Source organism: Alosa sapidissima, chromosome 9 (genome assembly GCF_018492685.1).
Source record: "Alosa sapidissima isolate fAloSap1 chromosome 9, fAloSap1.pri, whole genome shotgun sequence".
NCBI classification, from domain to species: Eukaryota; Metazoa; Chordata; class Actinopteri; order Clupeiformes; family Clupeidae; genus Alosa; species Alosa sapidissima.
The window spans coordinates 29,224,056-29,249,963 of NC_055965.1; the positions used below are offsets into that span (position 1 = coordinate 29,224,056).

The window sequence follows — 25,908 nt, forward strand, 5'->3', positions numbered from 1 at the left end:
AGCACTAAAACAAGTTGGATAGGTTGGATAGTTTCTCTCTTTAACCCAAAAGAGTCCATGATTTCCAAAAAGACTTATGATTTCCAAAAAGACCAAATGTTGATTGGTGTAACCACAGGACATTTTTCCACTTTACCTCAGCCCAGAATTTTAGAATTTCAGTAACATCTTCATAGACTTTTAGAAGTTCAGTATACCAGCACCACTGTAGAGTTTAGAAGTTCACAGAGGTCATTCAATGTGCTTTACATAAATGCAAGCAAGCAGGAATAGCTATTAAAAGCATAGAATGTCAATAGTCAAAGAATAGTTTAAAAAGTAAAGAATAAAAAAAAATATATAAAACATGCATGGCAATAGTACATAAAACATAAAAGGGCAATTAAAAGTGTAATAATTAAAGTAATAATTAAAACACTAGGTTATGTAAAACATGTTTTACCAGACAAATAGAATGTATTCAGCCTTTCTGGATTCTGTCTAAGGGGATGGAGGGGGAGCTGTGCATGTGCGTCTCTGGAAGGGTGATGTTCTAGAAATTAAATACAGATCTACAGGGAAAAAAAAACGTTCTTACCAGGTTGGCATTTGTCACTTTGTGAGCAGAACAGGTGGTGGAGTACATTTAGGTCTTGTTCCATTTTGCTGTATGAAATCTGATTTCAAATATGTGACATGCATGTGGATATTTCCCTTCTTCTTCTGTGGTTCCTTGACTTGCTTGCAGGCTGCTTGCATTCACCTTTGTGTCCACCATGCAAAATATTCCCATTGGCTTCTCGTGGGCGCTATTTCTGTGGTCTTATCACGAAAAAGTGCTATATTACGTGTTGCCACTACATATTTCGCTCTTAGGAGTTTGTGTTGATTTCTGTGAGATCAGATTAGAATTTTAATAAATTAAACAGCTTAATGGGAATTAGAGAAGTTTACAAATACTGATTTGTTTGGCATAACCGGAGAGAAAGAGAGAGAGAGAGAGATGTGAAATTGTGAAATGGGTTGGTTAAATGACCTCATCTCTGACCGCCCCACATTTAGAAAATATAAATCATTTCACACAACACATTTCAAACTAACTTCTGCGTTACCTATGCCTACCAGTGCGGGGGACTCATGCAAAGATTAAATTGGATGAGAGGGTTAGGAGATAGGCTAATCCCCTCAATCCGGATTTTTGTTTTAAGCATCATGATTGGATGCACACATATTTTAAGCGCAAGGTGCGACTCTCAACTTGTGTTAAGCCTATGGGTTGATATCCAAATAGATTAATTTCTATTTGCATTTATATCAGTCTGATAATAGCCTAATAACAAGATATAGTAGAATAGGATGAAGACGAAGACTCTGTCAAATAAGCTAGTTTAAAAAAAAACTAAATTTAGCCTACTGGAGCACATGTTCCGGATAGCGACACCCATGGTTTCATCTATGAAGTCTGATTTCCGAGAAGTCAGATGGTAGTAGGCTAAAAACAGTGTGAATTATTTTCACATGGCAGGTGGCCATGCTGTAGTCTATAAGAGTCTCACTGGTCACCGAGGCCAACCGTGAGAGCCAGACTGCACAGAGAGACAGACACAGGCTGATTGAGCTTTGGGTGAGTTGCGAATAAGACCTATAGCCATAATCTTCTGTTTCTTCTTCGTAATAATAATAACAATAATACAGATGATATTAGTCATTAAGGATAGAGACCGACTACTTGGACATCATGTTAAGCGCAATGTCTGTCTGCAGGGTTGAATTTATGAATATGATTTTTTCTTTCATCAGATCAATGCATGACGAGTTGTTTGTAGCTTTAGGTACTATAGAACTGCTTTTTTGCAGGGTGAACACGCGTCAAAATGGATAATCATGCAATAGGCCTATGCTACAGTATTAGCAGGTAATTGCGGGTCATTGTGCAGAGATGTGCTGAACCCGACATTGTAGCCTGTTAGCAGCAGTTTGGACTTCAGTGAGGAGAGGTAAGCAAACCTAGGCTATTACACGGCAGAGGGACAGTGATGTCAAACGCCTATATTGACCAATCTACCAGCACGTTCAGGGCATTGTCATGCAACACATTAGTCTACCTTTCCAGAGGTTTTGTTTGTGGTGCATTTTGTCTGTCTGTTTGTCTTTAAAGGAGACCTATGCCAGGTACCGGCTAGAACAAGGAGTTTCTCAAACATTCATCATGGCAGAGCCAGTGAAAAGAAGCAGAAAGTGAGTAAACCGTTGCCGGAGGAACGGGGAACGACTGCAGACTGACAGAGCGAGGAATGTCGTAAAATATATACTCTGTAGGGGGAGCTCTGCAGATAAAACTGTGAGCAAAAAGCGAGAAAACGGTGAATAAATTGGCAAAACTGCATGGGCCCCCCACATACTTGCAGCTTAGATTTTAGTTTCACATGATGTTGCAAGCAACCACCTAACATGACCAGCATAGGGCTACACATTTTGGTTAACTAGTGTCAATTTCTAATTGTTGTGAATCATATGATCCTACAGAAATTGAAATCAGAATGCATGATAAGCCTAATAATCTGGTGACCCACACCTGACAAATCCTACAATTCTAGAATCTAAGTGAGATAAATAATCTTACATCAAGTGAATATATGCTTATTTTTCTATTATTTGCTTATAACCAGACATTTTTAGACATTTGTACACTTGATTTACGCTTTCTTGACCTTGTTATAACTGTAAAATTGTCTTGTTCTATTTGCAAATCTTGCCAGATAATTTAACTTCTTTGAAGTAGTCTTTCCACAAAACAAGAAACTTTCACTTGCATAATTTTGTGCTTGTGTTTATACTTGATTATGGAGATTGTGTACTCCAGCCCCCTCGGCCCAGCAATGAGTCAGAGAGAGTGAGGGAGTACTGCGCTTGTTCACTTGCACTGCTCCACGGCACTTAGTTCAATACACATATTTAAGGACTCTGTCAGGATTGCATATTCATGAGTGTGCCTGACCGATTGTATTGGGCCGTTTGGGCCAAATATGCCCAGGCCGATTTTTTTGTCCCAGTCCAGCCCTGTAGGCCTACTCCACTACCGGTGTTCTGTTAGCTACCTTGTGGAAATGTGCTACCATAGTGCAAATCAATTACAGTTTGTAGGCCTCAAGTAATAAGTGTAGGCTACTTCTAATAGTTAGTTTTCTTTTCCACTGCACTTCCGTGGTAGCATAACTCGACAGGTAGCCCAGTTTGACAGAACACCGCGGCTCAACATGCCTCGACTCTCTTCTCGCATTTTGGGTTTTCCATCAGCAACAACTGGTAGGCCTGGCCTGTAGGTTATGTTAGCTGATATATTTCAACTTGTCCATTTTCTTAGACTCAGCCATGGGGACAACACCATCAGGTAGGACACACTCTCTGTTCATTCTTGCTCCACATTCACAACATTTGGAGAACTTTAGAGTAACACAATGTAAAAATCCCCCTTTTAGTACATTTTCAACAGATGGCTATAGGCCTAGTGCTCAGGAGGTGGTAGGCTAACCCAGTCCCGACGACCAGTCAGAAGTTGGCACCCTATATGGTGAAAATATATCTAAAAAGTATTTTTATTTCTTTGTGCACGATTGTGCAGGCAAAATAAAAATTTGTGCACAAACCATTTTAAGTTGTTTAGTGACCTGGGGTCACTCAGCACTAGTGTGGCTTTCACCAGACCAAGCTCTTTTAAGATTGAACATTGGTCTGGGGAGTCCGCTATGTATTTTCTACTGCACAAGAGGCGTGATCAACGGGCATAGTTCAAATGACAAATCTGTACGCAATTAGATAGTCATTCACCAATCTGACAAAAAACGGACCAGGTGACGTTTGCAGAGCTCTCCCGCTATCGTCATCGTTTTAAACCTGCCAATAGCGCGGCAGGTGGATATGCCAGCTTATGATGGGTCCCAGCAAAATTGTAACGGAAGCAGCAGAAAAAGATGACTCAAACTCAAAAATTGTTGGAATCATTTGTGCTTTGTCCATGGTGTTTGCGTCTGGGCTAGCCTACCCAATATGCCATGCATGGGCTGATGAAAGCAGAGACGTTCTAATGTGGAGACACAGCACTCAAAAAATCCTCCATAGAAATGCATGGGGTTAGTTTGTCACGCCAATATGGTCGTTGTCTACACATATCCCACCCCTTCCTCGGCAAAACATCGACATGTGAATACATTGAGCCAATCATGTGGAGTGATGTGAATACATTGAGCCAATCATATGTTGTGTTGTGAAGACATCGTGCCAATCATGTGTTGTGATCTCGCCGCTGGAGCAAGATTGGTGTCGTGAAGCCTTGCGCACGCGCAGTTCGACCCAAAGACTGTGCCCGATGAGTGCCCATAAAATGTTGGTATATGGCCGCCGAGTGGAGGGACTTGCCTAAAAGGACTTTTATGAAAGTAAGGGGATAAGCCGCCTGCAGCAGTCTTTAGCTGACTGCATGATATACGCACAATTCTGGGTTGAAAACGTATATCATAATCTCAGAAATACTCATGTTTTGCATGAAAAGCCTGTAAAAGTCCTGGCAGAAAGTGATTACGTCATACAGTCAGCTTATGACGGTTGCAGGCGGTTACATCAAGTCGAATCCCCTTATTATCACATCTCAGGTCCAACAAAGCAACATAATATAGTGCAAAACCAGGCACACTTAGACACAATTCTAAACACTAGACACAATTCTAAAAATAATTACATTGTGTTGCTTTAAGGAACTGTGAATTTCACGTCAGCTGACCAGTAAGCCTAATTGTTGACAGCTTCAGATTTCTAGGCGTAAACATCTCACACTCTACCATGGTCATTGAACACCAAGTGCACCCTCAAGAAGGCACAACAACGCTTTTATTTTCTGAGACGTCTTAAAAAGTTTGGCCTGAGTACCAGAGCACTTGAGAATTCCTACCGATGCACCATTGAGAGCGTTCTTTCTTTTTGCATCACAGTGTGGTACGGGAGCACAACCTCCCATCACCGCAAACAACTGCAAAGAGTTGTCAAATGTGACGGGCCACTAGGCCCTCTACTCGTTTTCTCTGCTTGTCTTCAGGTGTTTCAAGAGCTGATGAGCTGCACCTGAGGGCAGGTGTTTCCAGTTAAAAGGGCGGCGTCCTCTCCCCTTAGACGGGCCATTCTTACTTTGGGTTTTGGGACATGCAACGCTGCACTCAGACACATTGCAAACACAACATCCATGCCTTACTGATGACTGACTTTGGCCCATCTCACACGGTTTGTTTGATTATTATTTGATTAACTTGGTTAATAAATCCATATTTTAGTTAAAGATCCAACCTCTCGACTCCCTCTTTTGTTGTGGCCTTAACACAAGGTCATAACACAAGGTCATAACACAAGTCAGCAGCCAGGATTATTGACGCTGCCCTACCTGATCTCCATGACATTTACACTTCCCACTTTCTGTCTTACATTATGCACTGTATGTCTGTTTTTGTCTGTTATATGTCTCCTTGTCTGTTATACTGCATGTGAGTGATGGACCAAAATGCATTTCATTGTATTGTAGGCCTACTAATGCATATGACAATAAACTTAACTTGAACTTGAATAGATGAAATGCTTTTGTGTCATTCTGTTAGTGGATCTATTAATCTGTTGATGAATGATTTCTCTTTTTTTACAGCACCAGAACATCAAGGTAATTTGACGTAACCAAATGGCAAAAAAAAATGTATGTCAATTCAACAATAAATTAGAAGATGCATTTCTGTCATACACAATACTACACATGATTATTTAATACTGAATAGAAATAGAAAATTTAAATAGAGAGTAAAGAATAGAAAATTGCTTCTGCTCTGCATATTTATAAAAATGCATGTTGATATATATATTTATTGTGTTTTTTATCATTAAGTTTATATGAATATGACCAGAGAACATAGGAAATAAGTACACAGTATTTAAATACATACATAAAAAAATCTGATACCAGTCCAATTTCAGTCTTAAGCTGCCATTGAATGACCTGTCACCCAAGAGGGAAGTTCTTGATGGAGCTGTTATTCCCCACCCAGGCCACTGACAGGCATGCCTGGTTGAATTGTAATGAAGACAATGAAAAATAAACATGTATGGTCATCATAGCACTGCTAAAACAACCAATCTAATGGGTGCCTAACATGCCTTTACCACAGTACTGTATATTTTATATACAGCTCTGGAAAAAAAGATAAGAGACCACTGCACATTTTTCTGATGTCATCCTACAGTTGCTGAGAGACATTTGAATGAGTTGACGGTCAGAAAAATGTGCAATGCATTTTTTTCAGAGTTCTCTCTCTCTCTCTCTCTCTCTCTCTCTCTCTCTCTCTCTCTCTCTCTCTCTGTAGAGATTATTATTATGTTGTTTTTGTTAATTTCATTGCTCAATTTATGCAATAGAATGTAGGTTATGTTATACTAAATTATATAATAATAATAATAATAATAATTATTATTATTATTATTATTGCTCTTCTTCTTCTTTTTTTGTCAGGCCAATGTGTGAAAAGAGGTCAGTCCATAAAGTTCAGTTGGAAGACGAACACTGGGATTTATGCCAAGTGGATGAAGGATAATACGACACTTGTAGATGGTGGCAGGATCAGCATATACCAATCAGAAGATGATATGGACTTCAAACTAACAATCAGCGATGCCAAGAACAAGGATGAGGGGAGATACACTTTGGTACTGTGGAACAGTAAAGACCGGGTATCAGACTCTGCAACCATCAAAGTACTGGGTAGGTTTTAATTTGACGTCACATGAATTTGACTTTGTTGCATTCTGGAACTATATTATCAACACTTATCACCCTGAGAGAAGAAATACTCTTTTCTGATTGGCTGGTGAGGTGGCTTTTAATTCTGAAGAACGGAACAGCAATGAAGTAGATCTGAAAAAAAAAGTTTAATCACCTTTCTATATCAATGCTTATTAATGGTAACTATAACAACCATAGTCGGACGACAATTGAACCTGGAAATAAAGTTGGCTGTTTTGTAAACGGAACTGCTTGTTTACTTTGCGTAGGCATGACTTGCCTATAGTGGCAACTGGGTGATAAGCGTTATAACGGCCTTCGAAGTGACCCATTATACAGAACTAATGGACTTGGGCGGAGTTGTTTGCCTCCACCTCGTCTGTTAATTCCATGGACACAGGGCGGTAGTTATTCCCTTATATGAAATTCAAAAAAATGTAATGGCCTGATGATCTTGGTTGAAGTAATATTGTCCCCACTGACAACACAGTGAAACTGTTGATCATGCTGATCATGTGTGTGTGTGTGTGTGTGTGTGTGTGTGTGTGTGTGTGTGTGTGTGTTGCAGAGTATGATGTGGACTGGAGAACAGTAGACTGGAAGTAAGTCAACATGCATCATCCCATATTATATATGGCTCACTGAAGGTGATAGACTGTGAACTGTGAAAGAAAATGTATTTTATTATTTTATAATAATCATATTTTAATAAGTATGATTTTAATAAGTATGATATTTAAGGCATAAGTATAAGGTGTTATACATCTTATTCATTATGTCTTCATTATGACTACAGCTCCAGTTGTACCAGTAGGCTGGATAATATTTCTAAAGTATAATGATAATAGCTTTATTGTCCACAAGAGTGGAAATTTGTAGGTTTCTAAAAACACAGACACAATAAATAGACAATAAATACAACAAACAAATAACACAATCACCCTTAAAAACAACAATAAATAACACATTCACAACAGACCGGTATCAAGAAGATGAATATGGAAATCTTGCCTGGACTATTGTGAATTGAGTTGTGATATTGCACTTGGTATGAATTACTTTTTGTAAATGTTTTTGGTTGCTATTGCAGCTGTGTACCTCCTTCCTGATGGGAATTTCCTGAATTCTGTAAACAGAGGATGCACTGGGTCAGACACAATGTGTGTGTCTCATGTGTGTAGTATATATGTCTGCCAATTGTCTCTGGCCTTTACCAACTATTTTACTGCCCAGCTTAACAATTCTGGATAGCTTGTTTCTGTTCTTAACCCCCAGATTTCCAAATCAAGTATACATATCAAATGTCAGCACACTCTCAATAAGACTCCTATACACAGTCTCTAAAATGTCCTTGCTGACCCCATATGAGTTCAACTTCCTAAGATATAAACGCTGCATTGCCTTTTTAAAAATGTACTCAGTGTTTTTAGTAAAACAGTGGAGTCAAAGAATGTTCCTAAATATTTGAACTCTTCTACATGTTGGTCATTAATTACAACAGGTACAAGGTCATGGCAGGATTTTTTCTGTTTCATTATCACCATTTCTTTAGTCTTCCCCTCATTGATGAAAAGAGCACTGTCATGGCACCAGATAATAAGCTCTTCAATACAGTTAAAATATGCCGATTGGTTGCCTGTTATACCTTTTGATGTTGGCCTTATATACTGTACATTGTTTGTTTGTTTGTGTGTGTGTGTGTGTGTGTGTGTGTGTGTGTGTGTGTGTGTGTGTGTGTGTGTGTGTGTGTGTGTGTTTGTGTGTCACAGCGGAAATTACAATATCAAAAAGGTACTAAGGGAGTTGCACCCCAGCAACCCCAATGTAAATCACCTCCGCTTCCTGCTGCATGGGCCAGTTGGAGCAGGGAAATCCAGCGTGATCAACTCCATCAACTGTGCCTTCCAGGGACGCATCAACGTGAACGCACCCGTAGCTGCAGCATCAGGCACAAGTTACACTAAAGTTGTAAGTTTAAACAGTTTTAAGTTGTCATGACACTCTTCTGTATTCTTTTACATTGAATTACCTTTTGTATTGTTTCATGTCAAGATTGAGATTAGAGATTTGTTGTTGTTTGTTTTAAGGTGATTTTATATGTCAGTAGCTAATCCGAGTGATCACATGGTTTTCTAACAAACAACTTTGCCTTTCAGTACAAAACTCATGCTATTAAAAATCAGAAAGGAAAAGCGTTGCCATTTGTCTTCAACGACATCATGGGCCTGGAAGACAACAAAACCGCCGGAGTGTCAACTGCTGACATCATCAGTGCCTTAAGAGGTCATATCAGAGATGGCTATATGGTAAAACATAAACACATACTCATACATACAATGTATATTTTTATTTATATAGCCTACTGTTGTGAATAGAAAGTAAACACATTATGAATATGTGGCAGATTCAAAAGGGGAAAGTTGTAGCTCACTACACCACCTAGGGTATTTGTTACTACAAGGAAATAACAGTCATCACCGATTCACACCAACCTTGCTCATTGGCAACACAGGTTCAACACATGCAGGGCAGAGATGTGTTTTTAGAAAATATATATATATATTTATTATAAAAATGGAGTTACATGAATTGACCTGACATAATAGACAGGACAGGGGCTTGATCACTGGTGGAACAGCAGAGAGATCTATCATGCAATTTACACTGCACTGCAAACAAGTTATGACACACAACTCACACTTGCACTGCAACATGTGACGAGAATTCACATCAGACATGTCCAAACATATGATTTCAAATATAGTCTAGTCAAGAACGATCGGGAAGGAGAAGAAGAAGTGAATAATAAATGGTAAAGTAAAATGTTATTAAAGACACTATTATTTTTCATTCGTTTGAAAATAGTTAGGCCTTCAGAGAAGGCCTTGAAGGCCCTGACGGTCTGCCACTGATATAATATAATTTTGGGGCAGCCGTGGCCTACTGGTTAGTGCTTTGGACTTGTAGACGGAGGGTTGCCGGTTCGAACCCCGACCAGTAGGCACGGCTGAAGTGCCCTTGAGCAAGGCACCTAACCCCTCACTGCTCCCCGAGCGCCGCTGTTGTAGCAGGCAGCTCACTGTGCCGGGATTAGTGTGTGCTTCACCCTTACTGTGTGTTCACTGTGTGCTGAGTGTGTTTCACTAATTCACGGATTGGGATAAATGCAGAGACCAAATTTCCCTCTCGGGATCAAAAGAGTATATTTATATACATACAGTACATACATGCACTATGTGCATAACATATACAGTGAATTGTACAGAAAAAGTACAATTACGACTGCTAACACTACTATGATAACACATATATTGTAGGCTACTATATGGCTGCCTGTTACAGAAGTGTAGAATGCAATCTGATTTGAAACTTTGTCTAAACGACAAACAATAAATAACAACATACTTGTGGAGTGATGAGTACTCAATTGTATTTTATTTTTTTCTGCCCATCAACCCTGTGTCCCAGTTGTCTGAGAAGGATAAGTACTACAACAGCAGCCCCACTCTGAATGATAAGATCCACTGTCTGGTGAGTGTGATTCCTGCAGATAAGATCTCACTGCTAAACGACACAAGTGGAGTCATTGTGAAGATGAAGGAAGTCAGAGAGCTTGCTAATGACATGGGTGAGAACTCAGAGAAACACTTGCACAGAGACACCTGCACAAAGACACCTGCAGTGACTTCTTCTGCCCAGTTTGGTCCAGGTTGCCCTGGATGCCGGTTGCCCGGCCATCACTTGGAGATTAATTCCTCTTCTACTGAAGGATTTAGCAAATGTACAAATGTGCATAATCTGAACATGTTCAGTTAGATGTGTATTAATTGATGTGTTATGACACCTGCACAGAGACACATATACAGGAACACATGAACAGAAACACCTGCAGTGACGATTTCACATGCTCATTGAGCTCAATGCAAATCAAACCAGCTAATAGGCTAACTGAAATAAAACCATGCCAATCTCTAGGTATGGTGAAGGGTATATGATGTGGGGGTATTTTAATTCCAAAGGCCAAGGGAACTTTATCAGGATGCATAGTATCCTGGATCCATGAAATAACTGGCCTTTAAAAATAAAAATCTGCCTGCCTCTATTAACATAGGGATGCCAATAGTTATGACCCCTGTATTTTAAGGAAGAACATTTATTTATTTATGATACATTATTCATTCACAAAGAAAATTGGTGTCCTTAAAGGTTGAATATTTCCTCATTTAAGATCAATTTCATTTCAATTTCAATGATCATAAGATCAATATGTTACATTACACACAGACAGAAAGGGAGAGAGAGAGATAAAGAGAGTATAAGTATATATACTCTTTTGATCCCGAGAGGGAAATTTGGTCTCTGCATTTATCCCAATCTGTGAATTAGTGAAACACACTCAGCACACAGTGAGGTGAAGCACACACCATAACAAAATCAAACCAAACAAAGTATTGGTGTTTATTATGCACGATATGCAACCGTCGCCTATATTAGATAACCACAAAGTAATACGCTCAAGTTACCAGTTACCAATTTGTCTGCGAATTTATGAATCAGTAACGATTGATAAAGTAGCCATGGCTGGCGGGAATAACTTTTCAGTGAACGTTTGGGTGGCTCTTAAAAGAGCCTTTGGAACAACAAAACACTGGGCTTTACTTGGAGCTGGTGTACTTGGTGACAGCCTTGGTTCCCTCGGACACGGCGTGCTTGGCCAGTTCACCGGGCAGAAGCAGACGTACTGCGGTCTGGATCTCCCTGGAGGTGATGGTGGACCTCTTGTTGTAGTGAGCCAAGCGGGAAGCCTCTCCAGCGATGCGCTCGAAGATGTCGTTCACGAACGAGTTCATGATGCCCATCGCCTTAGAGGAGATACCGGTATCGGGGTGGACCTGCTTCAGGACCTTGTACACGTAGATGGCATAGCTCTCCTTCCTAGTCTTTCTGCGCTTCTTTCCTCCTTTCCCTGCCGTCTTGGTAACGGCTTTCTTGGATCCCTTCTTGGGTGCAGACTTCGCTGGCTCAGGCATATTTAGTCTATCGTATACTAAACAACTGTAACGCTCCTCCTCGATACCTCAAAGCTATATAGAAAGTCTTATGCAAATTAACAACTGAGTCATGCCTCTTCTGCTGAAAAGAACCAATAGCTGTGGCTGATGTTTAGCCAATAGCGCCTCAAACTTCCAACCAATCACTATTCCAAAGGACGTCTCAAATCAACGGGTGCGCCCATTTTCCTTTAAATCATTGTTTTAAAATACATACAAGTCGAAGTCTATTTTAACGTCCTTATACTTACATATTTACCTGATGTTTTTATCAAAAGTGACTAACAACTATCCACGTTCAGTACTTTTTTTTTTGTTTAATTGCATTTAATATATCTGGGAAGAACATGTTTAAACTGTAATTGATCAGAGCAGTGGCGATTGTATCATTTTCCTTAATTAATATAGCAGGTATATCCAGTTACTTACAGCAAGACAATAATTCAAATTGTGTAGGCCGTTTACAACAGCATGTCAATAGTATTGCAAAATTATGTTAGTATGCAGTAATTATACACTTCCGTTGCAGAACATACAGAAGGAAGTTATCCATAAACCCACAGGTAACAGTTCAGTATATTGAATGCCTTGCCCTTTTCCGCTCCCGCAATGAACCTACATGTTGATATTGTCTACAGCGATAAGTATAAAAACCAACCTAGGGTGTCTGAAAGGAGCTTTTAAAAACATACATCGTATGGAATCAAGCCCTTTTCAGGGAAATGTGGGTGGCTCTTAAAAGAGCCTTTGGTGTAAATTTCTGATGGATGCAAATTCAACCTCCAAAACCGTACAGAGTGCGGCCTTGGCGTTTCAGAGCGTAGACCACATCCATGGCGGTGACGGTCTTTCTCTTGGCGTGCTCGGTGTAGGTGACAGCATCACGGATCACATTCTCCAGGAAAACCTTCAGCACACCACGAGTCTCCTCGTAGATGAGACCAGAAATACGCTTCACGCCACCACGGCGAGCCAGGCGGCGGATAGCGGGTTTGGTGATTCCCTGGATGTTATCACGAAGAACCTTGCGATGGCGCTTAGCACCTCCCTTTCCCAGACCTTTGCCTCCTTTTCCACGTCCAGACATCTTTGCAGTTCAGAACTCGACAAATTAACCAAATAAGTTTTAATGAGGGCGAGTGCTTATTATACTAGTCAAAACGACCTACGAGAAGACTGCGTTATATAATCCCGCCTTTGGATTGACGTCACCAAATCGCTCAACCACTAAGAGATGCATTTTCATATTGTGTTTGCTTTGCATGTTTTGTCTATAAAGGGGTTTGGGGTAAAGGGATAAACGCCATCTTCTGCATCTTACAACGTAATTTAAAAGTTAGTAGTCAGAATCCATTGTAGTGTATATGCTACGTATGGTTTGAGAAGTTTAATCTTATTCGCTTGTGTAAATGACAAATTCTAATACTTAACGCATTGTAAAGAAACCAATGATCACGCCCCTTAATACACTAATAATTACAGTAATAATAATAATAATAATGGTTATTAAACCATTATAAACCAATGGTTAATAAAAGTAGTAAACATGATATTAATAATAATAATACTGAGGACTAATGACTGTATGGATTACTAGACACCGTCCAACGTTCAAAATACTCCATGTCTGGTCTCCCCCCTGTGACAGTGGATGTGTAACTTATCTGCATGATCATATTTTACATATTTATTAAAATAATGTATGATATTTCGTTGGGAATTTACATCAAATGGACGTAACATTAAATCATACTTCCCACAGCTGCACACATGAACTGTAAGTTAACGTTAAGTTAGCAATAGCTTAGTCGTTCAGCGCTGCAGTTGGTTCGTGTGTTTCACTGAGCACAAAACAGCCACAAATTGACCAGAGCCGGAGAGCATTTAGAGGCCGTAAATGTATTAGTCAACTTAACGAGACCCATGCTATTACTTCCAGAGTTATGTGGATATTGTTGCTCTTGATTTTCTACACTTTCTACACATTATAACACCCCTTAGCCCACAATATCGAGTCGATTTCCTCGTTGCAGCACTGGCTTTCCTGTTTAGAACGACTAAGGAAAAGGACAAAACTCGGATTTCATTAGATCGTCGAGAAGAAAACAAACTCTTCTGTGTCACTCTGAGATTTATTTCTGAGTTTGGCACTACTTTATGACTAATTATCTGTGTAAATGTGCGAGGAGAAAACACAACTAGGTGCTCGCCGGGGTGCAGTGAGCCCAGAGCTTATGCCACTGAGTCTAAACGGTTCTCATTGTGAGTTTAATGTCACCCCACTTCACAAGCACGGCACTCACACATTCTCAACTGTTGATCTGACGTGTTTGAATACATCGAGAAGACAATGGCAGAAGTTGCTCCCGCTCCAGCTGCAGCTCCGGCTAAAGCACCCAAGAAGAAGGCAGCACCCCGTCCTAAGAAAGCCGGGCCAAGTGTCGGTGAACTTGTCGTCAAAGCTGTATCTGCATCGAAGGAGAAGAAAGGAGTGTCTTTGGCTGCATTGAAGAAGGCTTTGGCAGCTGGTGGATACGACGTTGAGAAAAACAACGCTCGCGTCAAGATCGCCGTCAAGAGTCTCGTTACCAAGGGAACTTTGGTTCAGACCAAGGGCACCGGCGCTTCTGGCTCCTTCAAGCTGAATAAGACTAAGGCAGAGCCGAAGAAGGCCGTCAAGAAGGCTGCTCCCAAGGCGAAGAAACCCGCTGCCAAGAAGCCCGCCGCAGCAAAGAAGCCCAAGAAGGCAGTGGCCAAGAAACCAGCAGCCGCCAAGAAGTCTCCGAAGAAGGCAGTCAAGAAGCCTGCAGCGGCCAAGAAAGCTACCAAAAGCCCCAAGAAGGCCAAGAAGCCCGCCGCCCCTAAGAAGGCAGCAAAGAGCCCCAAGAAGGCAAAGGCCGCAAAGCCCAAGGCAGCCAAGCCCAAGGCCGCAAAGCCCAAGAAGGCAGCTCCCAAGAAGAAGTAAGCAGGCAAAATAATCACCGCCGCGGGGGCCCACAAAGGCTCTTTTAAGAGCCGCCCACTCAAATCAATGAAAACATTATTTCAACCTAATTTACGCAGTCAATCCAACATCATTATTACAGTGATTCAACAGTTCACTCTTAGATGCTAACACTTCGGTGACATTCTAATGTTTTACGACGCTCAATCACATCGGCTTTCCCAAGTTAATAATATAAAGTACCAATTTTCAGTGGTGTTGTGTTAATAATAGTGTTACATGTCATCAGACCCAGTTTACTATTGTAATAACACCCAGTCAAACGAAATAGTAACGTTAACCTGCTATCAAAAAAGCTACATTTATCATATTTACATTTATTTATTAAGTAGTGCGTAGAGGCCAAGCTGTTGACCACTCACTGTGTCAGAACTGGAGGTTTCTGTCGGTTTGCTGTTGTTTTTCTACTGGTCAGTTACAGACAAATCAAATCAAGGACAACTGATTTTGACTAGTGAAATTGAACTTATGAATTAATTTCATATCAGCTCGGTTCGTATTCCTTAATATTTAGCCAAGTTAAATTAAGGACGATGGTGGACTAGGCATGTCATAACGTTAACGTTACATCTAAACAAAGAAAGGTTGTATGCCTTTTAGTGCACTTTACACTGACATGTTTTTCGATAACGGAGGGATTTTATGATCATATCTTGGAACAAAGTCTCTGCCGTTCACAAAGAGATGACATCGCGCCAGAACCCATTACGGAATGTGGGCAGGGCTTGTTATCCATCTCTGTGCTCCGATTGGCTCTCAGTATTTTTCTTTCAGCCAATGAAGTGTTCGACTATTTACTATATATATAGTTGGTAGCGTAGAGCTAGGGTATTGTAGATTATCACATCGACATAACAACAATGAGTGGAAGAGGCAAAACCGGAGGCAAGGCAAGGGCGAAGGCCAAGACTCGTTCATCCAGGGCTGGACTTCAGTTTCCCGTCGGCCGTGTACACAGGCTGCTGCGCAAAGGCAACTATGCCCAGCGCGTTGGCGCTGGTGCACCGGTTTATTTGGCCGCTGTGCTCGAGTATCTGACCGCCGAGATCTTGGAGTTGGCCGGCAACGCTGCCCGTGACAACAAGAAGACCCGTATCATTCCCCGACATTTGCAGCTGGCGGTCCGTAATGACGAGGAGTTAAACAAACTGCTCGGTGGTGTGACCATCGCTCAGGGTGGTGTGTTGCCTAACATCCAGGCTGTGCTGCTGCCCAAGAAGACCGAGAAGTCAAAGTAAAACACTTGTCTTAAAAAAAAAATCAAAAGGCTCTTTTAAGAGCCACCCATATATATCTTTTGAAAGCTGATATATTCCTGTGTAAACTCTAATCTTATCTACATAGTGTTTATTTTGCTAGAAAGTTCAGTTAAAAATAGACCCGTCATGTACACATGAAGGACAAGTTGCTGGTGTGGCACATTATGACCAGCCATCGTAGTTCGGTGACAACATGCATGAGTCATGGACGTGATATTACAGTGATCTTAAGCATAACCAAAGATTGTTAAGGCGGAGCAAGATACTTCGTCGTAGTTCATGTCTATGGGCGCGAAATGGGGATCGAATCCTGTCTGCATAAAGAGGCGTGTCGATGACGTATTGACGAGCGTAAGTTGCAACCGGCCAACAGCAGCGGCAGAAATAACCGGCGCACACCTGATATAAGGTTGATTTTCTCCAGACTGGATTGCTCAAAAATGCTAAAAATGTACCTGAAATGTTCAGAAGGGTTTGAGGATCATGAAAATGTGCCCGAAATTCACATTCCTAACTCTATAGAACCAAGACTTTAGCATATGTGGTGAAATTCTGAGCTATGCCCATAGACTTCAATGGAGCAGTCGCTGCCTCTGCTCTGCATAAAGGGGGATTTTGACTGGTTCCGGGTTCCCAGAAGTGGCTCCTGATGAAATATCTTGCTCCGCCTTAACAATCTTTGGCATAACGGTAGCCCAAATACGGAACAAAGGCAGCAAGATCAGACAGTAGTCAAACAATACCTTTTCGAAATAAAACTATTAGATGTGTAAAACAATAAGGCCAACACGCCATACTATGTTTATAGATGCATTTTCTGGAGGGGATTTAAAACACTGACATCAAACCCAAGAGTACAAATAAGACCGTGTATGTTAATCTCCTTTTATGTATAAAATGTGACCCCTTGGTGTTGAACAATAAATAAATGAGATGTCCCGCTCTTTCTGAGAAGGCTGGTCTAACTCATTTAAAAAATTAAGGCGCCATATGGAAATGAAGCAGGTTGTCCAATGGCTATTGAGCATGGTCATGGTGGTTACCCAATCACTAGAGGCCAACCAAATTCTGGAGGGTATAAATTCACACAACAGTTCGTTAAAGCCATACTTCTAAAGACTTTCTAAGGAGAGTGATAGAAATGGCAAGAACAAAGCAGACAGCTCGTAAGTCCACCGGCGGCAAAGCCCCGAGGAAGCAGCTCGCCACCAAGGCTGCGCGTAAAAGCGCCCCAGCGACAGGGGGCGTGAAAAAGCCTCATCGTTACAGGCCTGGTACCGTGGCTCTGAGAGAGATCCGTCGTTACCAGAAGTCCACCGAGCTGCTTATCCGCAAGCTGCCCTTCCAGCGTCTGGTCAGAGAAATCGCCCAGGACTTCAAGACCGATCTGCGCTTCCAGAGCTCTGCGGTCATGGCTCTTCAGGAGGCCAGCGAGGCTTACCTGGTCGGTCTGTTCGAGGACACCAATCTGTGCGCCATCCACGCCAAAAGAGTCACCATCATGCCCAAGGACATCCAGCTGGCTCGTCGTATCCGCGGGGAGCGTGCTTAGATTAATCAAAGTTCCTTTTTACGCAACAAAGGCTCTTTTAAGAGCCACACAATATTTCTGAAAAAAGGCTTTTGTTTCATATTTTCTTGTAAATCTAAAACCAAGTAATATCCCTGTTTCCGCCGTTTTTCAATATTCCGTGTAATATAATGGGGCACGTACACTTGATGACCGCCCAACACTATCAGTATTTTATATTTCAGTATTAAAAAACAATACGATAAAAATGTAATGCAATTTTGATCAGTAAACTGCTGAATTGTTTGAAACGAATATGCATATGCATAGAAGCCAAAGCAGAAATTGTGGGTGCCTTCAGAAAATGTTCAAATGTTGATATTGAGATGAATCCACCGAAACAGTGTAGACCACCCCCTCCCTATAGCAGTTTTTTTCCCCGTATTTAAAATCTGGCGACCAGACCTTGGAATTCTTGTGGTCATCGTTTTCTTGTATTGTGAGAAGATGGTGGATGACTACATTTCAAATCATTTTGATTTAAGATTTAGGGCATACCTATATGATACGTGAAAAGCTCAGTGTAAAAAAACATCCTGGAATAGACTTTTTGTTAAGGAGTTGGGTGGCTCTTAAAAGAGCCTTTAGGTTCAAGTCGATGGGGAGATATCTTTAACCACCAAAGCCGTACAGAGTGCGGCCCTGGCGTTTCAGAGCATAGACCACATCCATAGCGGTTACAGTCTTTCTCTTGGCGTGCTCGGTGTAGGTGACAGCATCACGAATCACGTTCTCCAGGAAAACCTTCAGTACACCACGAGTCTCCTCGTAAATGAGACCAGAGATACGCTTCACACCACCACGCCGAGCCAGGCGGCGGATAGCGGGCTTTGTGATTCCCTGGATGTTATCACGGAGAACCTTGCGATGACGCTTAGCGCCTCCTTTTCCGAGTCCTTTACCGCCTTTTCCACGTCCTGACATACTGAATTCTTACTATCTTCAAAGCTGATTCGACTATGATACGAAGGTGTGTGCAGAGGTGAAAAGTATAGTTCAGAAGAGGACCTTGACGAAGACTGTTTGTGTGATTTACATAGCCCTACCTGTTAGTGTGACACTCCGACGGACCAATCCGAGAACACAAAAAAGTAAGCCCTGCCCAGAGAATGTCTAAAATGGTAGGCTACTTTTTACAGCGGATACATTCTAAAAATAGGCAGTTACAGTTGTTGCGCTGAGGAAACAAAACAATGTAGCACTTAGCTCAGATCAGTGGTGTAGTAGTCTACGTGGAAGGCTACCTGTAATGGTATGAACAAGTAATTTGGTTATTACAGACCGTAAAAGGTTATTATGAGTTTAGCTGTATGTAGCATGCGCAGTAGGCTGCTAGAAGTAAAGCAGAGTAGAAAAGTGATGAATGGTGTTCATTCGTCAGAGGGCGGTCTACGCGTGGTGGTGTGAAGCGTATCTCTCAAACTTTGAATAAGCAAACGACATTTCCAACTGCAAGGTCTTAAATTGAAACGAGCGATAATGGTCCCGAATTAAAGAACGTCTCAGAATGCCACACATGCAAAGCATAACCAGCGATAAGCAACGAGTGGCAGACAGTGTGATGTCACTTATAGGCCATCAGAGACTGTTTTTGAGTCACACCGCTGCAAATTTCATATGATGCATCATTCCACAAAATGGTTTGTTTTCTCTATTATCAAGTTATTCAATAGGCTAAGCATATAGCCTTGACTCAAAACAGCTGACTCAAAACATTTGTAAAAAATGTCACATGTAGCCATGCTTAAATTCTGCTCACTTCACATTTATTATATTATCTGTAGGCCTATTCATTATTGAATGCTTACCTGGAATTATGTTTTTCCCTATTCTATTTTCAAAGCAGGCCTACCTAGCAGGCTATATTTCTAATATATCTAAAACACATGGTCACTGGCAAATAGCTTAATTAAATTTAGTGGGTTGTCCAGTCCAAAGTGGTTTTGTTATCAAACGTTATCAAACGTCGGGTGGATAGTGCAATAGGCGTTCCTTAATCGGTCATGGGTGTGTTTTGGGCGTAACATCATTCTAATCATTGAGAATGACAGCTGCCATTCCCTTTAACAGCAAGCAATGCAACTTCAAACAGTGCATCGGTAATTTGATAGTCAGCGGTGCATTTGAAGGAATCTGCTTGCATGTGAGACCATATGGAACAGGTATTCCACATGCTTTACTAAAACCTAGCGGAGTGTAGCCTACACACATCTGCACTTGTCTATTATTTAAGCTCATTAGTAAAGTGAAACTTCACAGTGGTTATGCACAGTAGATTATTTTTACTATTGACTGACAATGGGTTACCATCGAAAACATAGCCTGCAGGCTCAGTCCCTGCCTCAGTCATTGCAAGCGCCTCTGATTGATTAATCACCACTATGTGGATACTGTTTTTAGAATTGATTTAGATTAAGTGTTAGTTAGTATACTTTGTATTTTAGTATATTTAGTATATTCTTTATCTTCTACTGTCCTTATTGCTTAGTTGTGTTTTTATATTATATACTTACCCTAGGCTACTCAGAGAATTAGGCTATCGCCATACAGAAACATAGGCTAAATGTGTGCTTCAAACAAGTGAAACTAATGAGACTACATCACCTTATTTGACTAGCTTCAAACATTTTTAAATGTAGTTAAAATAGCCTACAATTAAGAAGCAGATAGTGTTTTTGTTAGATTATATTTATGCGGATCTAAAAATTAGACACCGCCATTATTTATAGCCCTGACCACTTTAAGAATATTGACTGTAGTTCAGGACACTGCAGAGGGGAACAACAGATGAATTTGCTTTCGATAGCGCTACTAAATGGCCCATTAGTTAAACGGTAGGCAACGTTATTACGTTATTATAACCTTCGGCTAACAGCCTATACCTAAAACATTCCTTTCATACGAGTAGGCTACTCACTGTCGCTTCAAGTAAACACCATTATCTCATTATATCCATCACTGCATCAATGTGCATTAATTGTGAATGGTCATAGATTGTATTGTGGTGTTTTTTTAACTTAATTGTAGGGGATTGTGACTTATTGCACCAACTAAGCTACTCCTGCTTGCCTCCGGTGTCAGAAGGCAAACTATTCAGTAGCGTCAGCCTTCAGTGTTGATTAGCTGAACTTGTGATGCAAATCATCGGAGTATAATAATATTCCTATAAGATTACTATAATATTTTGCCCCAAATACTATAAGATTCCTATACTACTTTTTCATAAGGGGATTGCTCATGTGGTTAGAAAAATGGGCAACACCAGTACCCTTGTTGTCTGTATGACCCTGTACCCAGGATTAGAACCAGTCTGCCTTAACATAATGTACTCCCTTCAAAATGCACTAAACATTCGACTATGACTACTATGGCCCCCTGTGAGACAGAAGATATGAAAGGTAAGATAAACCTTTAGCCTAAAAGGGACAAAAACTGATGCAACTCCTAATATACAACTAATATACAAAACAGGTCAATTTTCAATAAATAGCTTTATTATATTTACATACAGCAGTGGTACTCAAAGTGTGGTCCGCAAGCTCTGTCAAGTGTTCCACAAGTAGATGTGGTAAAATATAATAGATGAGTTGTTTGCAATATTGAGCCAACTTGTATGTACAGTAAATCCAAACAGTTCTGCAACACTCATGTAACCTACAGTATGCCAGTTTAAATCATATGAATCCTCTGACAGCATAAGCATGGTGCAAAGACAATAAGCAAGGTGGTTTAGTGAGAAGGCCTATTGTGTAATAGACTGTTGAAGTAGGTCTACTGTTTTTTGTTTTTTTGCTAGGTGGTCAGTGATCTTTTTTTTTTGTTTAAATTATTATTGTTTAAGTGGTCCTTGGTCTGAAAAAGTTTGAGAAACACTGACAAATAGTAATATTGCAGTCTATTAAAATAATGCAAACACAAAACAAGACCATCCAAACTATGCACAGAATTAACAATGTCCTCTTTTTGCCAGACGATGCAGACATCTGGCCTACAGATCCTTTGTAAGATGGTGCTGGGATTATTTAGGAAAAAAGGTCTGAGTTGTTGTTTCGGCTTGTGTTGTCCTGGGTATCCGAAGGGACAACACACAAAACACATTCGTTGGCTGTGATGATTCTATTACATTGCTCATTGATTGCGCTGGGCCATAGGTGGAGCCATCAGGTGTTATTGTGGAGATGTCACTTTCATCCTCCTCCTCTTGATCAACCCGAGGTCTTCTAGCTGGCCTTGGATGAACAGGCTTGATGGGAGTAGAGGTAGAAGCCCCCATGTCCATGGTGTATCCGAAGTGCTTGTATAAATACTCATACTTTTCATGAAGTATTCTGTTTGGGTACCTAAAGTAAATAAATGTGTATTACTGTCAAGTTACAAGATACTAATAGTACACAGGACATTCACTATCTCACACAAAACTGTACTGGCACAATGGAAACAAAAATATTTTAGTGACTGTGGTAAGGCGTATGATTTACTAAGTAGCACACCCACAAGAAGACATTCAGTAATATCAATTATATCTGATATGCAATTCATGGGTTTCAACAGGTCCATTTACACAGGTGTATTAATCAAGCACCATGCAGTCTGCATTCATAATCGAAGTACTGATTTTATACACCTGTGGAAAGTGACCTGATGAAACCCATGAATTGACTTTCCCAAACATTGATGAGCACATAAGAACCTGTATTAGCCTACTAGAAAAAGACTTCTAGAAACTAACTAGCACAACAATAAAAGTTAGATCACAAACCTTTGCTTCTAACGTGATGACCTAATGTAGGCTAGAAAGCTGTGTAGCCCAACATGAGGATGTGCTCTGGAAGACAAAACACTAAGTAAACAGCAAGTAATCAAACAAAACATCATTGTAGGCCTACAAAGGCCAATGTAATAATGGCAAGAAAACATAAATTAGACTGAAGTGTAAATACCTGGGCTCTATAGCAACTTAGCCTAATAGTGCACGGGTATTGATGATTTTCCCTGTTTAGACTAGAACAATACCAATCCTTAGTTGAGCATAAGATATTGTCTGATATTATATCTCTGGGTAGTGTGGTCATACAGTTTCTTATGAGTGTAGCTACACCAGGCACGTAACTGAAGCATTCCGTTGCGTCTTCTGCAACAATTAGCTTCCAATAGGTCTAATCAATGGAAGTAGCTATATACACCTGGCGCGTGGCCAGTAGGCTGCGTTCAAAAAAATAGACCATTGCTCTAATGGATTTTACCAGAGCCCTTCCTATTAGACATTCTCTGATTTTACACGTCTCAAACAGAACACTTCAGTTACGTGCCTGGTGTAGCTTCCTGTAATATAGGCTAGCCTAAGCCTAGCTTGTGCCCTTTTCATGCATGCTAACGAAGAATATGAACATGCTATTTTGTAACAGTCGTTAGGTGGAAAAGTTTGTTTGTACTTACAGCCTGTGAGCTGGTGGTCGACCGTCGTGACGTACAGGTCCAGGTTTTCAGAACATCGATGCAAAACCACTTTATAACTGTAGGCAGGCACAGTGAGTGTGGTCGAAATTATTGGAACACAGACCTAATGTTGCACTATACTTCGGTGGTGGTGTTCCAACGATAAATTCCAACCATTTCTTCCTCAACTCTTCTTTAAGGCAAGACATGCAACATTGATGTGTTATTGCCACAAATAACACAGGCACGAATTTGCTCCGCCATGTTAACAACTTGCTGTTAGCTCAACAACTTGCTGTTAGCTCCTACTAGCTGCAGAGAGACAATCTCCTAGCCAAAATCTTCCTGTCTTCCTGTGGGCGGTCACAAGCCAAGGTGGGCGAGGCCATGAATAATTGTTTTCCCTGCGGCGTCACAGGGAAGGGCTTTTTCTGATTTGCTTGTTTTTCCGTGTATTTTCTTTCATTGGCTAATGCGGGCAATGGAGGTAGAAGATAATTTTCATGTGCAGCATGCATATGCAACTTGGAGTGAGCTATAGTATTTCGAAAGGAACAAGTATTAAACGGTTTCTCGGTGAATGAGACCTTTAATGTGCTCTTGCAGGCCTCCCTCTTCCTCTACCTATAGTCGTCTTAGGCCTGATTGATGTGCAGTGTCTTTAGACACAAAAATACAACTACTTTAAGTACAGTATTTATGTTATTGTACAAAAATAGAAAATTGTGTGTTGTTGACCATTGATAACTTTGATGGTCATTACTAAGGTGCTTTATGCATTATACATGCACATGTATTTAAGTATATCATGGCATGTATGTATGGCCATTAATCCCCTAGCAATATCTCTCCTTAGATGTTTGCAACTCCTTGTACTAACTCTGTACACAAGCTAGATAGATGATTATAATTATTTACCAGTATAAGTCTATTGACTAATTACAACAATGTCAACAGTTAACACAGAATGAAGAGAGATAAAGCCTTTTTCTCTGTGTTAAATACCAGTTGTAAATAGGTGACATGGTCAATATCGCCACCTAGGGGAAAATTGTCGCCAGGATCTAGTTAACCCTCTACTCACTGCATGAATCATCACCTACACTTAAAAAGAAATTGCAGTGCCCCCCACCTCCCCCCAACATTCTAAATCAATTGTATGCACCATATTGCTATGTAGCATAGTAATATTATACACCATTTACAAGCTTGGACTCCAAACATGACCAAGAGGGCAGAATGTGGTAATTTCCAGAGATGTACAAAACCGCCTAAAATATTCTACCCTTTGCCACTCTCTGACAGTTCATCACACAGTCAATCTATTGGTACCAAAATAATCTACTAGGCCTCTGCTTTCAAAAGAGGTCAAGCACTTGAATATAAGTCAAAGTATGTGGAAACCGGGTCATTGTTAGTGGTGTGCAATTTCGAGCAGAAACTCAAAATAGGGGTTGGGGGGGTAAACAAAAAATACATTTTTATGCTTACAAATGCCTTTTATGCATACAAATGTAAACAAAAAATACATTTTTATTTTGTTTTTATTTATTATTTTATTTATTTTTATTTGTATTTTGGACTATAAAGTGATGATATCATGGTAATATTATCATAGTGTGTTCCGTGTTCCTTAGTCCGCATTGGAAGATAAATAACATTAGGGACCTAAAGTAATTGTTATGATCAAAATACTAAGTGGAAACTGTTTATATATCATCATGTGTTCAGGCCACTGAGCATTTGGTTCAGAAAATGGGGTTTAGTGTATTAGCAATTATGAAAAACTGTAATTTCCCAGGACAATAGGTGAATGGACAGCTACATGTTTAGCACTTTATAGCACTTGCATGTTTCTTATTCACCCTTTAACACACACACACACACACACACACACACACACACACACACACACACATTGGCCTGGGGAATTCTTGGTTCACACTTCTTTCTTCCTGTCTTATCTTCACTCCTCCGATCCTCTTCCTCTCTCACTGCAACGTTGCCCTTTCTGTTGAAGACCTGTTGCCTTTTACTGTGCTTTGTGTGTGTGTGTGTGTGTGTGTGTGTGTGTGTGTGTGTGTGTGTGTGTCGATGTTTCTTTACACCTGCACAATCTTTGACAAATTGGTTCAGCAGTGCGGTGGTTTGAATCAGAGCGTTCCGTGAAATCACACACACGCGCAAAAGCACTCTTCTGTGAAAACGGCAACAGAACCCATGACTAAGGTTCACTGGCTGGTTATTATGGCTCTTTTTTTGAGTCATTTTCTTTTTATAAATTCCAGGAGTCTCAAAGAGGGTTTCAAAGAAAAATAATTTGTTCATCCGAAACTTTTCTTTTCAGTGCATATGGGTATGTGTTGTGGTGTATGTGGATAATGTTGTGTGTCAATGTCATGTATTGCCATTACTTTTCAGAAGACGTTGCTTTGTTGACAAAAAAGCTCACCATTAATATGGCTAAATGACAATCGCTATTAGACAGACGCAAAGCAGAATATTGACAGAAGGGGGACCAAGGCCACAGTGGCCTATAAACCTTTGATTTTCAAAGGGGCATCATGGCCAACGCAAGGGTCAACGATGACCATGGCCGTTGTGGCCGCCGTGAAATTCCTACCTTGATGTGGCTAAATGTATGCGTGGGGGTTTTGGCAATAAACATCACATACAACAAGTGGTAATACCTTAACAGAAAATATTAAAATTACTTTTATTGTACAAAAATATAAAAGTTTGTGTTGGACCGTTGATAACATGATGGCTATTACTAAGGTGCTGCATAACTGATGCTAGTT

The 25,908-nt window shown here is 40.5% G+C and overlaps 9 protein-coding genes across 35 annotated transcripts in view; 3 read left to right on the forward strand and 6 right to left on the reverse strand.

Annotated features, from left to right (window-relative positions):
• LOC121719407 (NACHT, LRR and PYD domains-containing protein 3-like) overlaps positions 1 to 25,908 on the reverse strand; it is an 851,137-nt gene that overhangs the window by 451,623 nt on the left and 373,606 nt on the right. The gene's annotated exons all lie outside the window — the stretch shown is intronic.
• LOC121719377 (NACHT, LRR and PYD domains-containing protein 12-like) overlaps positions 1 to 25,908 on the reverse strand; it is a 732,803-nt gene that overhangs the window by 324,430 nt on the left and 382,465 nt on the right. The gene's annotated exons all lie outside the window — the stretch shown is intronic.
• On the reverse strand, positions 11,273 to 12,075 carry LOC121719658 (histone H2B 1/2-like). The gene has a single exon (XM_042105460.1). It carries the CDS (start codon positions 11,815 to 11,817, stop codon positions 11,443 to 11,445), a length of 375 nt encoding a protein of 124 aa, XP_041961394.1. The 5' UTR covers positions 11,818 to 12,075; the 3' UTR covers positions 11,273 to 11,442.
• Positions 12,389 to 12,939, reverse strand: LOC121719670 (histone H4). The gene has a single exon (XM_042105476.1). The coding sequence runs from the start codon at positions 12,923 to 12,925 to the stop codon at positions 12,614 to 12,616; it is 312 nt and encodes a 103-aa protein (XP_041961410.1). The 5' UTR covers positions 12,926 to 12,939; the 3' UTR covers positions 12,389 to 12,613.
• LOC121719618 (histone H1-like) lies at positions 14,155 to 15,001 on the forward strand. Its single transcript, XM_042105407.1, has one exon. The coding sequence runs from the start codon at positions 14,189 to 14,191 to the stop codon at positions 14,801 to 14,803; it is 615 nt and encodes a 204-aa protein (XP_041961341.1). The 5' UTR covers positions 14,155 to 14,188; the 3' UTR covers positions 14,804 to 15,001.
• Positions 15,689 to 16,129, forward strand: LOC121719649 (histone H2A). The gene has a single exon (XM_042105450.1). It carries the CDS (start codon positions 15,703 to 15,705, stop codon positions 16,078 to 16,080), a length of 378 nt encoding a protein of 125 aa, XP_041961384.1. The 5' UTR covers positions 15,689 to 15,702; the 3' UTR covers positions 16,081 to 16,129.
• Positions 17,220 to 17,674, forward strand: LOC121719640 (histone H3). Its single transcript, XM_042105438.1, has one exon. It carries the CDS (start codon positions 17,243 to 17,245, stop codon positions 17,651 to 17,653), a length of 411 nt encoding a protein of 136 aa, XP_041961372.1. The 5' UTR covers positions 17,220 to 17,242; the 3' UTR covers positions 17,654 to 17,674.
• LOC121719673 (histone H4) lies at positions 18,284 to 18,706 on the reverse strand. The gene has a single exon (XM_042105479.1). The coding sequence runs from the start codon at positions 18,593 to 18,595 to the stop codon at positions 18,284 to 18,286; it is 312 nt and encodes a 103-aa protein (XP_041961413.1). The 5' UTR covers positions 18,596 to 18,706.
• The window catches only part of LOC121719428 (calpain-2 catalytic subunit-like), a 35,762-nt gene continuing 35,648 nt past the window's right edge, over positions 25,795 to 25,908 (reverse strand). For both annotated transcript variants that reach the window (XM_042105054.1, XM_042105055.1), the window contains one exon: positions 25,795 to 25,908. This exon is cut by the window's right edge and continues 316 nt beyond it. The gene's annotated coding sequence lies outside the window, so the exon portion shown is untranslated.